Source organism: Pyxicephalus adspersus, chromosome 3 (genome assembly GCF_032062135.1).
Source record: "Pyxicephalus adspersus chromosome 3, UCB_Pads_2.0, whole genome shotgun sequence".
Lineage (NCBI taxonomy): Eukaryota > Metazoa > Chordata > Amphibia > Anura > Pyxicephalidae > Pyxicephalus > Pyxicephalus adspersus.
This window is the reverse complement of record NC_092860.1, coordinates 139,408,859-139,434,757: the sequence shown is the minus strand read 5'-3', so window position 1 is coordinate 139,434,757 and position 25,899 is coordinate 139,408,859. Positions and strand designations below refer to the sequence as shown.

General features: G+C 38.0%; 1 protein-coding gene across 3 annotated transcripts in view; it reads left to right on the top strand.

The window, feature by feature from the left end:
- The first annotated feature begins 1,064 nt into the window (after positions 1 to 1,064).
- GRK4 (G protein-coupled receptor kinase 4) overlaps positions 1,065 to 25,899 on the top strand; it is a 136,352-nt gene continuing 111,517 nt past the window's right edge. For all 3 annotated transcript variants that reach the window (XM_072406515.1, XM_072406514.1, XM_072406513.1), the window contains exon 1: positions 1,065 to 1,305. In XM_072406515.1, the coding sequence (XP_072262616.1) occupies positions 1,248 to 1,305 (58 nt within the window). In that variant the 5' untranslated portion in view covers positions 1,065 to 1,247. The remainder of the gene's footprint in view (positions 1,306 to 25,899) is intronic.

Sequence of the window (25,899 nt, the reverse complement as noted above, 5' to 3'; positions counted from 1 at the left end):
GACATTGAGCTCTTGTGGGGGCTTTGGTTGGCTAAGGAGAATTCGGGGCCCCCATGCAATGGCACACTTTGCACCTTTCTAAGTCCCCTGCGTGCATTATAATGTGCATTTTGGTATAAATTAGTACTTTAAAAAAATTACGAGATGGCGATACACCATGAGAGGGGTAGGTAACTCAGTTCCCTCACTTGAAAATATCACTTTAGCCACACCTCACTCACTTGGTGACCGTGAGTTGTATAGAGAGAAATATGGGAAGAAGCAGGGAAACAAAGGGGGGGTTTTTAAGTTGGCAAAATATTTATATTATGTGTGTAATATGTAATATGTCCTCTCCCACTCTCCTCCCTGTTGGTGTTCCCCAAGGGTCAGTGCTTGGACCGGTTCTCTTTTCTCTGTACTCCCTCGGTAGTCTCATATCCTCCTTTGGCATACAGTACCATCTGTATGCTGATGACACCCAAATTTATCTGTCCACCCCTGACCTGTCTCCCTCAGTCCTGGATAAGGTCTCATGCTGCCTGTCAGCCATATCAGCACTCAAAACCCATTTTTTCAAACTTGCCTACCCGTCTTCTTCTGTATTTTAAAACCATCACTACTTCCCACCACTACATATTGTGTGCTAATTCCCCCACCTCCTAGATTGTAAGCTCTTTTGGGCCCGTCCTCCTGTGTCACTGTCTGCATTCATCTGTCATTTGCAACCCCTATTTAATGTACAGCGCTGCGTAATATGTTAGCACTATATAAATCCTGTTTATTAATAATAATAATAATAATAATAATAATATTAATAATAATAAAATTAATAGGTGAATGTGATACAGCGACTGCAAGCAAATATTGTACGCGCCGCAGCTGCATTTATGACATAGCGGGGTATCCTGGACTGGCAGCAGCATTAGTTATAGGTTATGTGAATGCACCATTGACAAATTTAGGAAAGGTGAAGGTACAGCTGCCTGCAGACACAGAAGAAGGTTGATTGTGCTTCTGGGAGGGCAGTCAGCCTGTCCCCGCCTTACTATAGGCAGCACTGAGAGCAAAACAGGAAGGAAGGAGCCCAGAGAGGAGAGCACACAGACACAGTGTATCCAATGCTTTACACACAATGTGCTGGAGATGAAGCTGCCCATACACAGGATCTATGCAACTAGAGGGCAGGTGCTGCTGGCTGTCAGGAAAGCATAAGAGGATCAGCTGGGGGTGCAGCCAGAGATGTGTGATTTTTACTGCACTGATTCATGATCATGGAGATTGAGAACATTGTGGCCAACACAGTGTTGCTGAAAGCCAGAGAAGGTAAGAGGGGTAGTGGGTGTGGAGCATATTGCAAAGGCTGGAGCCTTGCATGATTGAGAGGCATGCATGCTATGTGCATAGGAGATGTGGGAATTAGTTTTATATTTTTATCATTGCTTGTATGGAAGAATCACTACTATTATCAGTCCTGTGCAGGCCAGCTCACTATAACCCCACACAACATATGGGCAATGCAGGGAGCTCACCATTTCTCTATAGGAAATCTGCTGGCTGCTGCAGAACCTCCATTATGCATGCTTTGGATTTGCATATCATAACACAGTATGCTTTGCATCCAGCAACTAGTGACTTGTATTTATTAAAGTGCAGATCTGCTATTAGTTAAAGGGAGGGGGTATTTTGTAGATTTTGTACAGATGGTTGGGGGTGTATGGTGCATGCTATATGGCTGCCAACATTTTCAAATAGTTTTTATTTGCTCTTTTGTTGCAGAGTTGTGCAGAAACCTGCATGGCATGGTTATTAAACCGAAACATAAAATATTTTATATTCTGGAAATAGATTGATATGTTTATTATATTTTATATGTGTATATATTTTATATGTTTATATCAAACAGTGTATGTGTTTAATATATTCAGCTTAAGACAATTGTGTTTTGTTAGCACTCCATAGTAAAATATGTTGTTGGCTGGACATTAAAATATATATATCTGTATTCTAGTATTTAGAAAGTGTGCAGAAACCTGCATGGCATGGGTATTAAACCGAAACATAATATATTTTATATTCTGGAAAATATACTGATATGTTTATTTTATATGTTTATTATATTCTTTGATATGTTTATATCAAACAGTGTATGTGTTATTATATTCAGCTTATGACAATTGCATTTTGTTAGCACTCCATAGTAAAATATGTTGTTGGCTGGACTTTTAAAATAGGTTTATCTGTATTCTAGTATTTAGAATGTGTGCAGAAACCTGCATGGTATGGTTATTAAACCAAACATAATGTATTTTATATTCTGGAAAATACATGGTTTGATATGTTTATTATATTCAGCTTAAAACTATTGTATTTAGTTACCACTATGCTGTTGGCTGGGCATTTAAAATAGATATATCTGTATTCTAGTATTTAGACAGTGTCCAGTTCTTGTCTGCTTGTAGCATTGCCTAAAGTTTTTGCTGCGCTTGTTGGGGAATGTTCAAATTCTTGCAGTCATTAGGGAACTATAGACTCATGGAATGCTGTGTCTGTAATGTGCCTTCTACTTATACCTGTTCTATCTACCTATCTCTCTCTCTCTCTCTCTATCTATATATATATATATATATATATATATATATATATATAAACACATCGTATTAACACGGGTTTATAAATATATAAAAATATATGTTTATACACACACAGGTTTATTTACACACACATATATATATTTATTTTGTATAAATCGAGTAAATTTATAAACTAGCAGCCGGACACAATGAAGCAAACCCGTCATAAGCTCTGTTATTGGTTTACATGCTGAAAATGCTAGTTGACCGGCTGTCATTCTCCCATACCCTCAACTCTGATCCAGTACCAATAGAACCTAATTTTTTCATGCTTTCTAGCAATTTAGAACACATCGATGCTAGCGGGTCTGCATACCAGTCATCTTACATCTTCAGAGGGATGGCAGCCTCCATGACAGGTTTACTTTAACCCTGTCCAAAGCTGCTACAAGCAGATAAGAATAGATGATGAATACCATCGGTGTAGATTCTTGTGCAGCTCTGTCTTCTAGTATTCTATATCTCAGAAAAGTTCTAATTTATGTGTCCACTTCAGTCCAGCCACTCGCCTGTGCAGATCTTTATGGACTTATTTAGTAATGGCGTTTAAAGTGTTCAAAACAACTTTCTTCAGTCTTGTTGCTGTGGGCTGCTACACATTACATGTACGTTCTGTTCTTTGTAATATCGACGCGTTCCAATAGACTCCAATTACTTCTCTGTGTGTTTTTGGGAGTATTCCACCCACCTGTCCCTTGCAATGTTTCTCAACCAGGGTTCCTCCAGAGGTTGCTAGCGGTTCCTTCAGCAATTTGCACCGTTCGGTTGGTTTAAGTGACACCAATAATCTTTTTGGGTGGTATTCTTTCTACTGACCAGAAATGTAGGATACATTCTTCCTGCTAATATACTGTGACTTGGGAAATAATGGCAAATGACTATGGTAGGGACATTAGATTATGAGCCCCTTTGAGGAACAGCTAGTGACATGACCATGGACTTTGCGCTGTGTAATATGATGGTGCTATATAAATACTGTGTAATAATAATAATGGAATATAAATCTAAAATACACTTATACCATATAATAGGCAGCTTCATCTCAAGCTGGTTAAATTATTTAGTATTCCATAGAATTTCTCAGATGAAACCTTAAAATACCAAGTGGCTTGAATGCCATTGAACCCATGCATCATATTAATTGGTTTTATTGTAAAGGTGAACTTGGTGATCATTTTCTGTTTTTGTATTTATTTTTTTTATTATGTTGGAAGTTTCTATGCTGTAAAAAAACTGAATCTCTAAAAGTTCTGGGATTTAGGTGTTTGGTTGTTAGGATGCTTTCTTGTTGTTCACTTTGAATACCCAATCCTGTGCCAGGGAAATTAAAGCTGACCTCCAGGCAAACATTTAAACACACATTACAGTCATTCCTGTAGAAAGAATACCAGACCATTCTTTGCTGCAATTATTTAACATTTAAAGGTGTTGTCCTCCCCCAGACCGTGACTGATGAGTGAAAGGTGGAGCAGCAGACCATGAGTTAATCCCTGGCTTTTCCTCCTATATGCATAGTTCTTCATAACACATGAGCAATAAAACACAATCATTTGGCTGCTTCTTCCTTACCCAGTCTGAGCTTTGTTGTATGCTGTCTGCTAGAAGCTGACACCAGGTTGGATTCATATCTTAACACTGTTATCGTTGTTATTATTATTAATAAACAGTATTTATATAGTTCCGACATATTATACAGCACTGTACATTAAATAGGAATTGCAAATGACAGACAGATACGGACAGTGACTCAGGCGGAGAGGTCCCTGCCCAGAAGAGCTTACAATCTAAGACTGCTTGCATTTACAGAATAATTTTCTGTTCACAATAATATTTGTGTTGTATTTATTTTTCTCTTTTATTTCTGCTTAAAGTTTAGTCTTAAAAAAGAGAAATTTTGCTAACATGATTGGGTTTATGAAGTTACCACAGATGCAGTTTCTTTATATAATATTTACTTCGCTAAGTGAACAGCCTCTACTCTAGTGAATCAACTCTAATGTGACTGAGATTTTGTTGATCAGGTAGAGCCACGGAGACCAGCAGTGGTCCGCAGCTCTGGCCGCTGCTCCTGCCTGTGATGTCAGGAGAAGGGCGTACTGCCCAGAGCCACGGACCATGTCTCCATCGCAGGCTCAGGGCGGTGGACTGGTTGTTTTTCTGGACACAACCCACCCATTCTCCCATCGCTGGTGGGTTCTGGCATCATGACATCACTCCGGGGGAAGTTTCTTCCCCTTTGAATGACACACGGCTCCCCGCGCTTGCAAGGTCCGGAGCCCATAGATTTAGTGGTCCGTGAGCTCCAAAAGGTTGGGGACCACTGAGGTAGAGAATACAAACATGTACATGCAATGCATTAACAAAGGGGCCGGTTACCAATGCTTCCACTCAAGATACAACCAATGTTTACTCAAAATTTACTTTTTTATTAGAATTAAATATCAAATATGTCTAAATCTTGTGTTAATATTTTGGGTACATTGATAGAAAGAATTTTTAGCACATCCAGCATACAAAAATAAATCCAATGGCCCACATAATGTGCTCCAGGTAAATACTTTTTGGTATCATTTTAGTCATAAATCCAAATGAAAGGTTCCACTTACTCTTAGAACCAGATTTCTTCCATTGGGGATGACTTACCTTTTAGGCATTTCATACTCTGAAAAGGGACCTGCCATGAGCCCAGCCTAAATCATGGTTCTAAAAAATTAATTCATATGATGTATACTAAAACAATAGGGTTAAGTCTGTCTTGGGTTTGGACTAATCCTTACTTTTCATCACAGGCACTTCCCAAAACAGCAATGTGATCTCTATGCACTGATGTTTTTGGAAAGGTAAGTATATCGCTGATAGTTGACTGGGAAAAAGTGTTCTCTTTGTGCTTGAACCTTTTTTACAGCAGGATCATTGGGTATGATTTTAAAGAGTATATATCTTACTAAAGAATTTCTCTTAATTGCCCCTTTTTTTGGTCTGTTAAATATAGCATTGTTAGCATTTTGTTATTCGCTCCATGTCATGGAAATAAAATAATTTTCTGTAACCCCTTTCCTAGGGTGACAACTCTGTTCCACCATAGTCATAGTACAGTGAGTTTGCTTAAGATTCAAAAGAGTACACATAAATTAAAATTAAAAATAATGTAGCATGCTTGTTTTTGTCACTTTTATCCTTGCAGGGTAATTGCTTGGATGAATCTTAAAGACGTGAATCTTGCCTTACTCCTTGCTGCCCGGTGCCATGGTTTTAGTAGGGCCATTCTATACAGTGCAAGGCGCATAAATTTACACCGTAAGTGGTTGATGTCGGTAGACAGTCCAAGGGGACTTGCAAACCTTGTGGCATGTGGAAAAAAAAAAAAAAGGACTGACAGGGACTAAGGTTTTACTGGTTCTATCAAGTCCTAGACAAAAGCACTGATAACCTTTGTACTGGGGTGGGGACCCATTGCAAGAGTTAAACACATTTTTGCCCAGGGTTTGCTTTAAGTGCAATAACAAGGTCCGCCTTGCACAGGGCAAATGTTACCAATATGTACAAATTATATCATTAGGTTTTCATTGCAGCTTTTTCAGCGCCAAAAATTCAATGTAAGACTAGCTTTATTCACGTGACATTGAACAATATTTATTGCCCTGATAATATAGTATCTGTGATTGTATGAACTTCGTCTCAGGTTCAGAGTTATTGTTAAGTTTTATGTTAAGGGTCGCTATTACTTTTTACTGTTGTGATAGCACATGTGCCAAAAAATTTGTGGGCCGAAATTTCTGGTGTCGAAATCTCGAGCCAAAAACAACCAATTATAGAAGCTAAAGTAGTGTGTATGTAAGATCTTTAGGCTGTGGTTTATTCATCCATCACTGTGCGTTAGCCAAGTCATGCCACTGCAAATCTATGGGTAGTGGTTGGCTGCAAAGCATACCTGCTGTACTAATGAATCGGAACACTCAGCAGGTGTCTGAACCCACAATGGTTTCCATACCCATCATCATCGTTATACGGTGCTGCTGCATGTAGAGTCATTTTATCTAATGTAGAGTAATTTATATTTCCCTCATTGTAAGTCTTCTAATCCAGATCAGTGTTTTCCCCAGAATTTTTTTTTTGAAGCTGGGTGGGAAAAAACTGTAAATGGGTGGCAGACCCTGGATTGTAACCCAACTTGGGCCAAAGTGCTGGGTGGCGCATGGGTGCTAAATGGGCCCGGGGATAACACTGCAGGTGTTTCTTGTTAGCAGTCTTTCCCTACTGAATTCCTCCTACTCCTGGTGGGACCCATGACAATTACATCCCACATTTAAGATCATTGATATTGGTGAAGATAGGTTTAAGCTAAGTTTAATATTATTAAACAGGATTTATATTGCGCCAACATATTACGCAGCGCTGTACATTAAATAGGGGGTGGAAATGACAGACAAATACAGTCAGTGACACAGGAGGAGAAGACCCTGCCCCGAAGAGCTTACAATCTAGTAGGTTTAGAATGTAATTCTTTGATGTGGTACCACTGTGGTTCACTGTTGTCAAACAGTTCTCAGCCACTCCAAGGCTCTGGTTATTAGTGAAACTAACGGGAGCAGTTTACCCCTCTTATTACAGGTCTTTGCCTGCAGTGCATTTGCGGTGCGTTTCTTGAGATGCCACATGGAGCGTCTCAGGGTGGTCTGCTACTCCAACTGCTTCCATAAACCTTTCCACGTGTCAGAAAAACACCACTCCACAACTGCTCTTAATGCCTGCAAAAGGCTCCTTTTTTTGCAATAGCAGTTTAAATATATCCGGAATCTGTAAATTACAAGGAAATGTCTTTTTGCTCATTGGAACAGTGGAAAAGGTGCAGGATTTACCCAGGGTAGAATTAGCTCACGGCGTTGGACAAACTTTGGTTAGCTGTGGTAACTGAAGATCCACAAGTTTTTTTAAGTCATTTAGCTTTACAGAACAAAAATACAATCATTGTAACAAGTTCCCTTGCCAAAATTTTTGACCTTTGAATTCTCCACTTGGGACTTTTGGGAATTTCTGCAACGTTATGATTCTAGCACACTTTTGCTGCAGAGCATTACAGTGTTGAAAGAAAATTGTTATGGTGGGAAATAAGTGGTCTCCCTTAGTAGAGGTATTCTGTGCAAGGTTTGTAAGAGGGTCCCTGTCTCTTATACAAACTCACAACAGCACATTTTGGGAAATGATTGAACCTCAGTGTATTACATTTTGGGCATAAGCAGTCTTGCAAAGTGGGCTGGCATCACCCAGGAAATACCCATTACTTAAAAACGTTGTCAAATATGAAGCCTTCAATAGCAAAATGTAAATGTCCCTTATAAATCTTCCACCTGAAGTGATCATTAATTGTCACCTCGCCTCCTGTCCTAGCCACGGGTGAAATATTTTTGACTATTTGTACAACAGAGGAGGTAAATTTACTTAGTAGGGGCACAGAAAAATAAAAAACTTAGCACAGGTTTCAATCCTTTACTAATCTGACAAGTACAGGATTCTGATTCTCTTAGCTACTGAACTTAAAATATAATTCTGAAGAATAAGATTTATTAACTAAACTGGCCAGGTAAAGTGATAAATAATGCTGCAAAACAGCAACATGGTATAGTATATACACAAGCTGTGTTTCATTTGATAAAGAAGGTTGTAGCATTCTTCTGTAGTGTCGTGTCTAACTTTCCGCCATTCTGTTTAATAGTATTATTCAGTATGACTGATGTCACCTATCTACTTCCTTTGAGCACCATGCTCGAGGTTTGCGCAAATAATAATGTGTGCCCAGCATATTACAGTTGGCAAATACCATATTAACGGATAAACATGCCATGAATTGTTTGGTTAAGTGTCAGGAAGAAGATAAATTTGAATAGGTTTTAAAATACAACTGCAAAGAACCTGACATTTTAATGGTAAGGAAAAGTATTGCACGTGTTTTGTCAACCCAACAAGTCTTATACAAAAAATATTTTTTTCAGTTGATCACCTAAATATTTAAATGATGCCACATCCCAATAAATTCAAGAATCGTAACAAGGCAACAAAAGCAGAACAGGCGTGGAAATACAAAGCCATGATTTCAAGATACATACCAACAAACCTATTTATATACATTTTGAAATCATATTTATATCATAAAGTAAAGCTCTGACCTTTTGGAATGTAAATGACTCTAGTCTTATACTATTTTGATCTATGCTTTAAATGGTCCTTAAGAAAAAAAAAAATCAAGAATCAAAAAAATTCAATTAAAAAAATGACTCCTAATTGCATTCAGAATGTGCCAAAAAATACCCAAAAAGCTCATCTTTCAACACCTGTGTAAACTTTGTTTTCTACTGCACTACAAAAATGTAGATGGGAAATATGACTGGTTGCTGTAGAGCATTTATTTTATGATGTTTAGAGCTTTACCACATTAGATTACAGAAAAATGCCATTCATGGAGTAAAAAGAAACAAACCACATTACTACTCAGAAGGAAAGGATCATAAGCAACTTTGCTGAGTTGACGTTACGAAAAGATGTTTGCTGCTTTATGCCACACTGACTTGGATTTTCTCATTCCAATCAGTACCGTAGGGACTTTCTAAATCACATCTAAAAACAAGTCTTGTGTGAAATTAGCCTTAAACTTTTCTGGAATGGTGATGATAAATAACAGTGGAGTTACATTTGCATGACTCCAGGGAGATACGTGAAAGGGTTTTACGTTGTACCCCCAGCGTTGAATACATAGCAGTCATAAATCCCTCTGCGGTAACATGCCTGCATGAGTAGTAGATATGTGCGAGAAATACATTACAACTAGACAAGTATAAAAGAAGTAGACAAAAGTGTGTAAACTTTGGTTTGGAAGCCATTGTACTTAAATGTCACTACATAGTCAACAAGATATATTGCCCCATATGAGGGATAAGTGAGCTGGTAAGAGAATGTAAAAAAGAATGTGATCAGATTTCAAAATAAGCTAGCAAGAATATGGGGATTTCAAAGAAACTATAATGATTTTGTTTAAACATCCATTTAAAAGTTGTCTAATCACTCATTTTTAAAGCTGAACTCCCAGTAGATATAAAAGACACAAAAGTAAGCCTTAAAGCGTACCTAAACTCAGAATTTTCACTTTACATAAAAGGGTAGACAACCCTTTTATATAAAGTAAAAATTCTGTTTGTGTATTTTTTTTTTTTTTAAAGGGTGTAGCACCACCCCCTTAATTCTTAATTGCCTAGGCAATCCCGAATGAATGGGAGAGCAGAGCCTCCTGGGTTACCTACGTCACGCGTCCCGGGAGGCTCTTGGTTGCTGCTTCAGAGGGAGCCGTTTCATCAGTGGGGATCTCGCGCATGGCAAGTTTTTTTTTCCCCATCGTAGGTCCCACCCGATCTCACGCCTGCACAGTTCAAGATCGGGTGACGTAGGAAGAAGAACACGAAAGAAGAGAGGGGAGGATGGCAGCACCTGGTGCTCCCTCTGCGTTGGGTCAAAGATGGGATAACAAGTCGATGCGCGTCCCGATGGAAGAAACCTTCCGACGGACAGACTGATCTGCGGGATTGAATTTTATATTTTTTTGTTTTGGGTTAGTTTTAGGTTTACTTCCGCTTTAAATTTACCCATGATGCCTATCGGTATACAGTAAGAAAATACTTTAATCTATTGTAAAGTTTCTTGCCTGGAGATTTCTGGCTGTATTTCCAGGTGCAGACTGAGATCACCAATGGCAGATTCATAACTACTTCAACATCAAGTGATCCTTGCTGGCTCCTTGCGTCTGGCGCCTCACCAGCTGCTGAATAACTTGCACTGCAGCACTGGTTCTACACGGACTGTTTTGCCAGCATTTAAACACTTATTTTTGAAATGCCTGCTTATTCCAATGAGCCAGTCTACACCAATGTGTTTTTTTTGATGAACTTCCTGCATTGTTTGCAAAGTGGTAAAACACCCCAAATCGCTGTCAAAATGTCTCTAAATACTCCAAACATCCCTACTGACATTAAAAGGTGTTGTGGGTGTTTCTGGGGAATTTGGGAAGCGTTTTTCCCTATTTTAACTCATTTGTCACATATCTTGGTTTAAAATGCGCAAAAGGTGTATGGGCATTTATAAGCCTTTAAAATATAAGGTCAGTGTAGACTTGTCCTTATAGATCCAGCATCTGCGCATTTGATAGCTGGCGGCAGTGAGCGGTTATCATTATTCCTCCTCTACGGGGCTGCCACCAGGGGGAGCTAGATGTAGTCTCCCCAGAGACAGTGGTTCCCTGGCGTGAGGAAACGGTAAATGCAACGCAAGCTCACCGCCAGTGTGAACATAGCTTAGGTCGGTGCTTGCAATTTTCAACAGTTGTCACTGTGTGGTCTCCTTTGGTTGACTTGGTTGGTTGGGCTGCCTATATGATATACCTCCAAGGCACGCCCAATGGCTTACTAGGATTACTGCACATTACGTTTCATAACTTGATACATTGCCAAGTGGTACGTTAATATATCATTAAATTCATATTTTTTTTTATGTAAATACATGAATTGTCCTTTCTTTTAGGCACTTGCAATCTGCTATACAGCAGCAGACAGATAGGAAGCAGACAAGCATTTGAAGGCAATCAACTTTTCTGTATAAACATTTACTGACAAGAAATATTTTGATAGGAGAGAACAAAGTAAGCAGATAGATGAACGATGAACTTATCAGTTTCCTACTTTTCTCTCACTGTCCAGTCGGGTTCAAGCAAGGACATCAAACTATCAATTACACACTCTTTAATTATTATGGAAAAAGTTATGTCACACCCCTGGCTATGCCATTTGAGGCTCTGGACCAGATATACAAAAGTAAAAAAAAAACATTATAACTGCTGGAGACTTTTTATTTAGTAGAAACTGTTTCCTTTCAGGCTCTCTACTCATTTGATTGTCTATTTGCCTGGTGTGAACAGGGAAGTCTCACATATTCTCACATATTGACATTATAGGTGAATTATTTCCTTACCATTGGATCGACTGTGTTAATATAGATCAGTGCTCAACCCAGAATTTTTTTTTAGCCGGGTGGGAAGAAATTGTAGGTGGGTGGCAGCCCCTGTATTGTGACCAAACTCTTTGGAAACCACCCAAAAAAAGCCGGGTGGGTGCTGAAAAGTGCCGGGTGGTGCGCCCAGCTAAAAGGGCCTGGGGAGAACCCTGTAGATGTAGTAATGTGAACATTGAGTAGATTGTGGAAATGGAGTTTTGGGTTTTTACTCTTTGTGCAAGACTATGTTAACGCAGTCTTATGTTTGTTATACTTCCACTGATGTAATTTGAAGGAATGGGAGGAAATGCTGATCTATGTATATGAAATAGAACCTATTTATTAAACATATACATGGTGTGGTAGGTAAGTGTTGTGGCTACGTCACCTGCCTGGTTCATCTCCTGACCTCCATATCACTAATATGTTTTGTAGTCATGTAGAAGTTGATGCTATTGTTATTTTCTAAACAGACTTCAGAGAAAGATTTCTGTATATCATGTTGGTGTTGGGCTGCACAAGCAGTTGGACTGTCTACTCTCTTCTTTTCTTTGACATATTTTTGCCTAGTTCTTTTCTCCTGTCTGGGTCCTTTCATCTTTATTTTTGTAGCACCAAAATTCTGTGGTCCTACCGAATCAGCTTGTGTCCCTGAGATTACAATACAGTGTTCTGTTCAGAACATTAGGACCATGCCCACATTATGCTAATGACTACCTATATCATTAACCTATCTATTACCTATATAATTTACCTATACCCTTAACGAGGGTGCAATACACTTATGGTTCATCATAGGTTAGGACTGGTAATACTTTGTAATGGGGACAAACACAATCCCCTGGACATTTTATTGCAAGGATATATTTAGTGGCATAATGAAAGTATTCCGTGTATATATTTTCCGTGGCTATGCATGATTGATGAGCATGGTAAAAGGTGACTGTTCATGAAGACATGGTTTCCTTTGAAATATCTTTAAGCATCAGCTTCCTTTTGAGGTTCATAGTCTTCACACTCATGACATCTCAGAACCACAAAGGGAAGTTGGTGTGGGAAGATTTTTTTCTGGCAGATGCCATTATCCGGGGTCTGATAAGGAGTCAGGTAGCTATATAATGTCTAGCATGGGCCACTGACTACAGGTCCTGCTTTAATCGAAATATGAATCGTAAGTTGTCCCCAATTAGAGCCACCTGCCCAATATTTCCTTATAAATTTGACCCAATGGAAAATGCAACCCTGTCTAGTTCTCCTCTCTAAACATGTGCACCAAAAACAAAACTGTTTGTCCTATCCTACTTTCCATTTATAGGTCATTGTCATTGTCTTTGTCTTGTTTTATTTTAATGTCCCCATTTCCATTTTACACATGCATACCTTTACTTCCTCAGCTAGGGGCGACATGGAAAAGCAAAGGTTTGTGTTAAGCCTCTCTACCCCTGGCTTTGGTGTTCTTGTGTGGTTAAGATGTGTGATACTAAGACTACTAGGCTACTAAGTGGTTGATTGGAGAGTAGCACAAAAAAGTTGACCTAGTGGGGTAGGAACTCCATCCCTACTCCTACCATATCCCTTGCAGAATTCTGTACAGGCCTTCAGTTTTAAACATAACATAAACTGGTAGTTAAACCCTATACATGTTTCTTTCCGAAAGATTCCACAGAATCTGTGTGAGTGAGTGTCAGCAGTATGTTAGCCAGCCCCGTACATTACAAAGCATGATGTGTTCTGCTGTAAATTGCCCCAGTGATGTAGCAAGCAGAAGCTGAAAAACATTAGCTCATTTGCTGTGTGGGGCCTCACAACTCATTTCAGAGTCCCAGAGGCCCACAAGTACTTAAACATATTCCTGAGAACATTGCTAACTTTAGATTCAACTTGCTATATTTAAACCAGCCCTCTGTATTTCTTCCCTAATATCCAGCCCATATCGTACATTCCGCTAACTAACGTTCAGAGCCAGCAGCGAAGAGGGTGCTTGTCCACCAGATGTAAGCTATCTCTGGGTGCTGAGAAGCTCTCTGGGATGCTAATGTAGTTCTGGCACTCAAGCGAAAGACAATGTACAAAATCATCACAACCATTTAGAACTGTCAGCTTGCAGACCATAATGGAAGAAGAGGCTGTTCTTTTTTGCATGATAAACCTGCTTTATACAGTTAATTTACCACATTTAAAAATGAAACCCATTTTTATTTCGATTTACAATGTGGTTTTGTAGAAAAATAAAACTAAAAAGCCATAGGACTGCTAATGGATCATGGTTAGGGATGTACGATTCACTCATCAGTTACTGTTTAGGTAGATCAGTTGCATCTTCGGATTCTCACCTTTGACCGTACTTAAGTGGAAGTGACTAGGGAAAAGTGCAGAAGTCTGGTTATAGATAAAGAATTGAATTTTTATGTACTGGGTAGACACCACATGTTTGATTTATCGTGGGAGAATGATCACAGTTGTCTGGAAAAATCCATTGCAAATGGAACTTTTACATAGACCTGACGGTCAGGGAGATGACTTGTTTGTGGTCTGACTGTTCTTCTACATCTGATGACAATTATCCTATGCCAGTGATTTAAGAATGTCATACTAGTAGGCTTTTCCCTGGTGTTAGAATGTCTGTCTGGGGAGATTAACCCTCCTATTGTAATTGAAAGTTATGGGGAAACTTGCCACTGGAACTGAAGGTAAGGGTAAGTTCTTTAATGGGGACGCCTGTTTTGGTGACTTCTTTATGCAAGGTAAATTCACCTAACTTTGTATTGGCGTAATAATGCAGTCTTATTTGTTCAATGGAGAGCGGTTACATACCCGGCGATGTAGCCTATCCTGTCACCAGAGACCAGTAAAACTACTTATAGATTAGTGATATCAATGAGTATGTAGCTTGTCTGTTTGATAGGTACTAGGGACAACACAGAGAAAGCAGCTTGTGCATTCACCAAAGATTTTTGGTTGCACCAAAGACTCTTAACCGACTATTGAGGACACAACAAGTCCATTTGCCGGAAATTGATAACGGCAATAAGGACAGGCTTTCTATCCAGCAACAGTGCTTCATATCCAGTCAACAAAGACCAGGGACATTATTGGGCCTACATCCTATCCAGTTCCTAAAAACCATTACCATTACTGGCAATTCAATGTATAACAGTCTTTTACTAGATAATATAGACCGTGGAAGCAAGCAGCATTTCTAGTAACTAGAATACATGGCATGAGGGTTCCCATATATGTTCATGTCCTGAATCTTCATATCTTCGCCCCTGCTAAGTTGACGATTGCTAAAGCTTGGAAGACTCTCACCCTCCAGTTCCAGGAGGTTATGCAGAGATTACGTAAAGTGTTTGTCTATGAGAAACTCTCTGCTATACTTTTAGATAAACATGAAAAATGTTTAAAGATCTGTCAACTGTGGGTTGAATTTATGGGCCCTCTTGGCCCTGATCCTTCTTTGTTGGTCTGGTTCATTATGTGCTTTTACTTTCTAATTCCTGCAGCCTCACTCCTAGGCTGCGTACACACGTGCAATAATTGTCGTTGGAAACGAACGATCCACGTAAGATCATTCAATAATTAACAAAAAAAAGTGCACAACAACTAGTCAACGACCCCGACGAACGAGGAATCTCGCTGGAAATGAAAAACCGTCCTGGCTGATTTGATTGGGCGACGATCGTTCATAATCTATTGTGTGTATGGTTGGTCTGTGATACACTTTTTCCGGTACATGTCACTTCCTGCATCGTTCAAACGATCTTATCTACTGTGTACATTATTGGTGGATTTATTTTGAACGATCGTATCGTCACAGCATGTACAGAATTGTCCCCAATATGGTGGTTCAAAATAATTGGGAAGAATCATCGACCGTTCGTTTTCAAACGATAATTATTGCACGTGTGTACCTAGCCTTAGTACACCTATCGATTTCTCCACACCTCTTTTGTTTTCTTTCTTTGCCCATTTGTGTCCCCACTACCCACCTTCCAATTCTTTTACATGTAACCAACCCCTTTACTCGAGACCTTGGGTTATAGATGAGAGTGTGCTTTGCTGGATATATATGTTTATACTATGTATAATTTCCCTTGCCTTTTGGCTATTCCAATTTGTAAAAACTTTGTATTTTATATTATTGTATTATATTATTTTATTATTTATATTATTGTATTTTCTTTGGTTTCCTGTTTTTGAAACGTAAGCCTTGCTAATATGTTGCTCTTATTTCTTTACCGTTCATATTATTGTTTTTGTGTATTTGGAAAAAAATCTCAATAAAAACTTTTCAAGAGAATAAATTGCATTGGTAAGAGTCTAGTTTATCCACTCAATGCAGATGATATGATATCATTAATAATGCATTTCAAGTTACCTGAAACAAATCGTATACTGGAAAATGCCACCTCTCAATTTACTGAAAAATGGTGACATCATTATAATGCACTCTTTCCATTTCATAAAGAACAGCGAAGTCCCTGTTACTGCAACCTATGGGGTCTGACATCGATATCTCAGAAACATTTTGTGCAGTTGGTGATCTGTATTCTCAGGAATGTTTTTTTTTTTTCTTTCCGCTCCAAGAAATGTTCCTTCTATAGTGTAAAAGCAGAAGTTGTACTTTAATATTCGAGGATGTTTCTTCCAACCCTATGAAGACGTTGACTACTATTGATCTGGCCATTATTAACTTTCAAGTACCATTTTCCTATTACTGGTAAATAATGATATGAAATTAATATATGCCTCTTTCCTGTCCAGACTGCTTTTCTGAACAGGCGGATTTTCTGTCTACTTGTTTCATCCTAATGGCAATATTGATCGGCCTCGGCCCAAATGCACCCTTTCTTCCTCCACGCAGTTCCTGTCTCCTGAGCCATGCGAGACTTTGCACTTAAGCCATAGGTCCCCAGGTGACAGAGACTGCGTTTTTATACCCATTAATGAGGATTCCCCTTGGTACCGGTAGAACATCAGATGGGACGGGGGACCCAAAGATATAAGAAGACATTCATTTACAGGACTACTTTTCTAGTGGAGATTGGCAGGATGAAGCTGTGGGATGAAGATTAGGATCTTGGATAAATTGCCAAAAGGAAAAAATGCTTTGCTTTAAAAAACAAACCTTTCTTTTACCATAAAGGGGAAAAGCAACAAGATCCCCAATTTCTTTCTTATGAAAAAGAGAATATGCAATTAACTAGGTTTTGAGAAGTATGCAACTTAATCTGCTTCCTCTTTCGCTATTTTTTTCCATAGTTTTTGTGCATTTTATTATCTGAGATATTTTACTGATTAGGAAAAAGATGTCTGGGCATTTGCTCAATGAAAATTTACAAATGCTCTACTGTATATTCATAGACTTGTCAAGGAGGAGAGAGGGAAGGAGTAATATTTAAGAGAAGATAGTGTTTAAGTGAAGTCACAATGAGCACTGTAAGGTTTTTTTTTTTTATCTTATGATTACAAAATATTTTTCTATCTGAAACCCACACTCCCACAAACTTTTTTTTTTTTTCATCCCAGCTTTTCTTTGCACCATAAAGCGCAATATACATGAGTGGCAACTATGCTCTGATTTCAGGAGCAATGCAGCCGTGTTGCCAATCCATCACAGGCAGACTTCATAAGGCTCTAGTTAATGATAATACTTAAATGTCTGACATCAACAGTTTTATAGAAGTTCGTTATGGAATTCAGATTTTTGTAAAACCTTCCAATTTCTGTTTGTTCTAAAATATTCTGCTTATTATGAAAAAGGTAATTGGTAAATCTGGTGACAGCCAGGGAAAGCTGTAACCCATTTGGCAGCCAAGATCACTTGAATAGCGCTTTATGAAAAGGCTTTATTATAGACGAGGGGAATTTTAAAAGGGAAAAACAGGATTCTGTGGTCACAGAAATATTCCAAACTTATTTGATGAAAACCGACATTGAGGTGCAAAATATAAGCACTTGTGGTCATTACCACTAGTGAATGTTAATAATTATGGTTTGGGAAACATAAAGAGGAAGAATTGTGATGAAACGTTAAGTAAATTTACTTTAAAATTTATTTTATAATAAATTTTTTTTTTTTTTTGTTAGATTGGAGAAATGGTAAGATTAGGGGAAAAGGGATTTCCTATTTACAGGTATATCTTTAGGGCAATGCATAATATATGGACCTGGCAGTATTTCTTTCATGTCATCCCAAAAAAATTACTGTTTTTAGCAGAACTAAACCCATTTTTTACCCACCTGACCCTGTTCTATGGCGAATAGTGTATCTTTTTCCTTCTTCTCTTTTTTTTTTTTTATTTTGACCTTCAGCAATCTTGATTGGGTGGGCTGGGGTGATATGTAAAGGAGTAGCATTGGTGTCGAGTGGTTCATTGGTAATGCTTACGTGTTTTAGGTGAATGGTGTAAGCGTCATAGGTAGCTTTTTTTTTGTTTTGTTATTTTTATATATAATACATATTTATAAACCATAAATGGTCACAGTACAGGTGAACTACAGAATCCTATTAAATTGTAGCTATAGTCTTTCGGATTTACATGTGAAAGGGATCAGGTATCTTATCAATTTGTCCTAATATTATAAAACCTTTGTTCACATTCTTACAGTTTTTAAGGATATATGAGCATGTCTTCTGTGTAAAAGTGCAGATTATCGTATTTCATTGCAAACCCACAGGGCAAGATCTGTCTGGCCAGACAGAAATATTGCCTGTAGGCTGCTTGCGGCTGATTTTTTTTTCCTGTTAAAGATTAAGGCACACGTAAAATAATTGTCGTTGGAAAGGATCTTTCAGGATCCTTTCCAATGACAAAAGACTGAACGATGCATGAACGAGTGCTGTACATACAGTGCCATTCAGCTCTAAGGAGAGGGTAGAGAACGACGGAGCGGCACCCCACTGTGCTCTCTCCTCTTCACTTTCATTATGATAGTTCCTTATCCGTCGTCCGTAGATCCTCCAGGGTGGTCGTTCAGACAACAAGCGCTGTACACACGCCAGATTCTCGTCCCATATCAGCCCTAAGGCGATTATGGGACGAGAATGATATGACCTGTTTACGTAGCCTAAGTCCAGGCTGGCATATCTGTATATAATCAGAACGCAAATTTAATATGACCTATGATCCTTTGTATGGGTCGACAGTTGAATTTAACAATCAGTAGGCTTCCTATAGGAATATTTGGGAAATTCCTTGAATGATAAAGCCACACAATGTTCTGCTAGATGGTTGCGCCATTCGCAGACACTATGGCAAAGATCCCCGCGGATCATAGCAGGCTTCCTTTCTATGCCTGTTCTGTTGAGCGTAGGATTTTAATACTGGGACAAAAAAAGTAATTCAAACTTGCTCACTACACAAAAATATGCTCAGATACACTTTAAATGTAATTTAAAAAAAGCCATTGTTCCACACATACTTCCCCCACCTCCTAGATTGTAAGCTCTTCTGGCCAGGGTCCTCTGCTTTTCCTGTGTCACTGTCTGTATCTGTATGTCATTTACATTGACATACAGATACAGTGGCATACAAATACACTGTATGTCATTTACGTATTTATTGTACAGCCCTGCGTAATAGGTTGTCGCTGTAAAAAATCCTGAATTATTATTATTATTATTATTATTATTAATAATAATAATAATAATAATGATAATCTGAATGTTAATAAAGGAACTCGTATTGTTATAACGGTTATTTGTTTAGTGATAGTTGTGATCTCGGTGACTTTAGAGCCACCTGATCACTTTTCCCGGACTTCCTGTGTCATCTGTCGGCCTTGTGTTTGTTGGGCTTATTGTTACTCAATATTTGCTTATTAATCCTCTTGCAATAAAGCCAAGTGAAAAAATTATAATTCCATAAAACAACATTTTAATAGCATTGTCCTCATCACAAACACACATTGGCATTTGCACAACACAGGTTGAACGTCACACACGTCATAATTCTAAAAAGTACATTGTGAGTTTCTTGTAAGCTGCTGACGCGTAGTCTGAGAAATTGCCGTCTTCCTCAGTGACTTACAGAAGAAATGCTCTTATCAAGGAGGAGGCCTGTAATTTATGAAGTGTTCAGGAGTTTTTCTTTGATAAGAAGGGAGTGTTATTTAGTGCATGGTACACATTGCAGCAAGCCTGCACTCTTTCTTTTTTTATTTCTTTGGAGGGTTTCAGACCAGAAGCAAAACACCTGTGTGATTACTTTTTGATGGAAGCAGCGGTTTCCTCATCCATGTGTCACATACTAGCCCTGTTCAGGAAATCACAGCTGTTCGAAGAATGGCTTCTTCCGTCAGTCTATTCAAACAGATTTTCTGTTTTTATTGGAGTCTTTTCAATATACAATTACACCTCCTAAAGAAAAAGGAAATGGTCTTCTAGAAATGAATTGATGCCAAAATATATGGGCACCAGCAGGGGTCTGCAAATATGGCTGCCTAACAGCATTGACTTCACCAGGGGGTTATCATTGCTGACCTCCTTTTTAAAAAATTAGTTGCCTGGCTGTTCATGTTCATTATATTTCTGAGACACTGACCCTTTACCAAACATTCATATCCGTATAGTCCTAGATTGTCCCCAACCTCCTAGATTGTAAGCTCTTCGGGACAAGGTCCTCTCCTCCTGGGGCAAGGTCCTCTCCTCCTGTCTCACTGTCTCTATTCATCTGTTATTTGCAACCCCTATTTAATGTACAGCGCTGCGTAATATGTTGCCGCTATATAAATCCTGTTTAATAATAAGAAGAAATCCATTATGCATTCATACTCTGGAGGCAGATAGATCTTATTATTTTAAAAGAAGTAACCAATAGCAGCCTTCATATTTCTTTTTGCACATTTTCTATTTAAATATAACAGATACAGGAATGCATAGAAATATGTTTATTGTTAATTGGTGAAATAAAACAATAATGATAACCACAGCAAACGGGAAGCAAAACACAAAAACTACAAGACGTCAACGGCAAGAGAAAGCAAAGTACAATGAACTAAAGAACATAATAAGTAATAAGCAGCAATCTTTATAACATAAGAATATCCAGTTAGATTCATGGCAGAACAGGCAGGGAGGCAGGGAAAACCAGGAACTTGTAGGGCAGAATACAGCGCTAGGCAGGATCAGGCAAAAAAGGGTACCGAATTACTAGCAACACAGGATATAGAATAAAATACAGATGTCTTATTGCTGAAGTGGCTATAAAATCTAATAACAGTCTGATTCTGGTGCTGGATAAAATCAAGGAACCAGATTCTGGGAGGAAACACCTGCTGAGGGCTACAGGGGCCACAAGCTTGCAGATAATGAAGAACAGTTCCACCAGGAAGTTTGTGACCGTAACACAGGTATATATGTGATTAGTAACTACTAACTGTATTATGACCTGAATAAGTATGTTTATATACATTTTAGACGTTTGCCTGGAATCCCAAAAGCACATCAGTTATTTTTTTCTAGATTGCAGGGTTTAGGTTCTTCATATGAGCGTGACAACTTTTAAATAGGTTTCATTATATGTTTTTAATTTAGGATGGAGTCTAAAGTTCTAAATAGGCGCCTGGCTTGGATATTATAGCCATAAGATTTCCCTGCCATAGTTACCTTCTCCATTTGTTCTGGGAACTTCTTAAATTTATAATAAGAAAAACAAAAAAAGTAGAATAAAACGGGGAGAGCAGGGACCTCTCCTGGAGAGTTGGTCACAGTTGATGCTCAGGAATCCTGTCAAAATCTACTCAAGATATAGTTGAGAGATTTATTACAAAGGTTGAAAAAAAACACAAGTCCATCAAATTCAATGGTGAAATAAACATATCCCAGATAAAAACCCTGTAGACATAGTTGATCCAGAGGAAGGCAAAAAAAAACCCTGGTACAGTTTGCTCCAACGGGAAAAAAATAATTCCCGTGTGGCAATCAGATGTTCCCTGGATCAACAGTCTGTTATCTTTACTTAAAACCTTTATTACTCAGTTATATTCTGTGCTTCTAGAAATCATTCAGCTTTTTCTTTAAGCAATCTATAGTATTTGCTGAAAGCCTATTCCACATTTTCACAGAGCTTACAGTGAAGAATCCCTTCCTTATCCGGAGCTTAAACTTCTTTTCCTCCAGACACAAAGAGTGCCCTCTTGGCCTTTGTAATGATCTTACAGTGACTAATCAGGAAGAGAGTATCGGGAAGAGAAAATCGGGACCATTTATATATTTATACAGGGTGATCATATCCCCCCTTATACGTCTCTTCTCAAGGCAGAATAGATTCAGTTCAGCTAATCTCGCCTTATTATTGAGCTCCTCCATTTATTGTATTAGTTTAATATTATCTATTATAAACATGGGAATCAGTAGGGTGGGCTGACCTTTTCAGGTTCCTGTCTGGTTGACTTGTGAAAATGCTAACCATCATACCTAAAGTGCGCCATGCATGATCTTCCCTTTACTGTGACACATTGGCAACAGCGTGCTATGTAAAATGTGAAAATGAACACATAGCCAGTTACTATATGATTTAATTTGTATTGGTAAAGCAAAAACTGAATTTTTCGGTTACTCCCCAAAATATGCGTTGTTTTACTCCTTTACAAAAAGGCCCTTACCACTTTCTTTTTTTAAACTTCCTATACATCATCCTGTCTGTTAGTCCCATGTAAATTGTGCAGTAACGTAATTATCTTTCCACCTTAAAGCCATGTTATGCCGCAGGAGTGCTTCATCGCACAGCCATTATTGTGTATCGTAAATAAATGATGATGTGAAATGGTAAAAGCACAAGCAGGAGTGACTTCAGTTCACTTTTCCTATGCGCATTAATATTTCAGAAAAGCTGCAGACGCACAGGGCCGATGCTGTTCGGTAACAAGTTTTTTTTTTCTGCCCTTGTCATATCTTCAAAAGACAAAGGAGAAATGGAAGGCAGAAGTTTCAGATAAAATCCTTATTTGGTAAACTTTTATCTCATTGCGTAAAACACATACAGTAAATATTTTAAAAATAGCAAATGTATAAAAGTTAGGTCTTCTTGGGACAGGATGCACCATATAGGCTCCTTTTTTGGAGATGGCTTTATGTCTGAAGGCCTTGGCTTGAGTTACCAGAGACTAGTAAGAAAATTAAAATAAAATAAAAGACAAAAATTACAAGAAAATTAATAATTTTAAGGCAGAGATTTCTTCTGAAGTACTTTTTTTTGATTACCCATCTTTGATGCTCAGCATCATTCAACCCATTAGTGTTGAGCCTAGGTTGTCCTAAACCAGAAGAAGCAACTCTTTTAGGAAATAAACCCCACTATACTGGCCTATTCTCTTGCAGGGTACTGCCATCTTCTTCCTTCCTGGGTTGGGCTGACGTAACTCCTATGCAGGAACATGGGGATTCCTTCAGTCCCGGTAAGTGCATGGTATGCTGGGTCTGTTGGCATTCAGCGTTGTTGGCTATGGAGCAATCGGGCAGGTAAGAATGTTCATTGCAGAAGGGACATTGCCTATACCTTTCTGCAGTAATGCCCTGCCATTTTTAAAAGTCAAACTTTGGTTCCACCTAAATTATAAATTAACATTTACAGAGCTTTATTTTCTGCATAGAGTTCAGCTTTAATGTTCTTTTTCAGACCGTCTGGTTTTATTCTAATTTTTTGAGGGACTTAAAGCACACATTTATTATATGTAAATTATATCTTCAGATCATCAGTCTGGTTCCTCTTTTCCAGAATGTGCCCGTTACTGTCTGTTCTAATAATATACAGAATGTTAGAATGACATTTGCTCTTGAGATCTGTTCAGCATTACCAGACTTCCATATCACCCTACAATAATGTCCATGTTATCATTATTATGATGATTTTCTAAAAAGATTTACTATTTTTCCCTACCAAAACCATTTTAACCTCACTTTTTATTTTTATAATGTTTTGCCACACAACTGGTAAATCCTTTTTCACCAAAGAAATGGTGAAGAAGAAAATCCTGTTAGTTGAGTACTGGAGAATAAGCATACCAAAATTGTACAATACACCTATGCAAAAAATTATGGACAACAAATGATTTTAATGGTTGCAGAACATTGACTTTAATTAATATTCTAGTTTTATTATTTTTGATATGATATATATATTTTTTTTTGTTGTGTCCTTTGTCTAAACAGAAGATCTAACAGCATATACCACATGCACACCCCACATTGTGTTTTACTCTCGTTTGAGAAAAATTATTACCAAATATATGGGGGAAATTTGCAGTAACTTTTCATTTAAGGCTTCATTCTCATTTAGGTTAAACCTCTGATACCCTAATGGTTTTTGTTTTACCCAATGGACCTGGCTTTATGATGTGTCCTTGGTTTGCTCTCCTGGTGGTGGTGCTGTTAATTTTTGCACCAGGCCACTGAAAAAATATGTTCAACACTTGTTAAACATTGAGCTAAAAAATAAAAGGTCTCTGTTGGAAGATCTTTCAGGGCCATGTGTATTTGGTGATTGATTCTCAACTGGAGAAAGTTCTGTGAATTTCACATTGCACTGCTTTACAAATAAATCCCTTGGACTGTCACAATAATAATTTTTTTATTATTCTGCTTTACAAATAAATCCCTTGGACTGTCACAATAATATTTTTTTTTTATTATTCCTATGTATATATTTACTTAAACTCTATATTGCAACATAAAAGAAAAACTCCAATCTAATTTCTCTTACAAACAAGACAAAAATCACATGCCTCTCTTTTTCACCATATGTCTGGAAATTGTCCTTTGTGTTTATCATATGTCCTCACATCTAATAGAGCTATATGGAAACGACCTAAAAATTATTGATCTTAAGGGAAAGGAGGAGGGGGGTGCTGATTGCTGTTACCAGTCCTGATAGAGTTGTATTCTTCCTTTTTAAAACACAATTGACAAAATGTTTCCCTGGAGTAATCTTCCAGTCTTCCTGCAGATCAATAAAGTATAAATATAAGATGAGTACATTATCAATATGTTCTTAATGCAGCAATCAGCCTTGAGTTGTGGAAACTCTTTATACTTCACTTGTATAGAGTTGGTGTTATATGTTTGTGTATAGAGTGGAGGCGGCCTGTCTGATATCACTATGGTATGAAGCTATGTGTGCATAGGAAAGATATATATATATATAGATATATATATAGATATATATATATAAACTTGTTTATAATTTAAACTTTATTGAGAATTTATGAGTTTCCATTGCTTCTGAAAATTCTGTTCCCCTGTGTTACCTCTGGCTTCACCTGCTGAAAGAAGTATGTAGCAATGTTTGAGCTCTTGATGCATGCATCCCAGACATGTGAAATATGTTAAAACAATTTTATTAACATACAAGCTGACCAGATATTAGCAAGATTGCATGTTCTCCTTCAAACTGTTTTCCTTTTTAACACAGAGCTTGTACAGCCGTTTCTTTTAAGCAAAACAATGGACTCCTATGTGTATAGCTATTACAGGATGCTTGTACTGATGTGTTATAAAATCCAGAGAAGTGCGGTTTAATTCCATGAAACTTGGTATTTTGGATTGTTTATATTTGCCTGATTACAATAGAGGTCTTGCACAAAGCACAGAGGAAATCCAGTAGATTTAGGAATTTTAAACAACTCTTGGGTTGCATGGGCATGTTGTAACTTAAAAGGGATTTCCTTTTCTGATCCGTTCAGTCGCTAATGTTTTGCTGTTGTATTTGATACATTGCCTGCACTTGCTGCTTTATTACCTAATCATTTAAAAACTTGATTTCATCATCTTTCCTTAGAAGACATTAAAAAAGAAAAAAACTCCTATTAGCCTGCTCTGCAGTTTTTTAAAATGCTTTGAGCTATATTCAAGTAGCACAAGACAAAGTCAGAGATTCGATAACACCAAATGTGGGGGAACACTGTAATTAAAAAAAAAATAAATAAAAAAAAAAATAAAAAAGTATGTATTTATGTGTATATATGTATATATATCTTTATGGAGCCTAGGCATTCATTAACTTCTGGAGCAAGCTGTGCTTTCATATGCAAAAACTAGAGTTTGTATTGGTCAGAGTTACAAGAAGCTGCAGAAAGAGCTCAGTCCTTAAGATCACCTACAACCTCAGCTGTGTTTAGCAAAATATTTTTTCAGCAAGTCATGCAAACTGCCCCTCACCCCTTCAAGCCTCCGTTCTGCACACGAGTGAGCAGGGAATCCCTTGTTCGTATCTAGGAGTCTTCCCGTATGTCGGATGTCCTTAACCCGGGGACTACC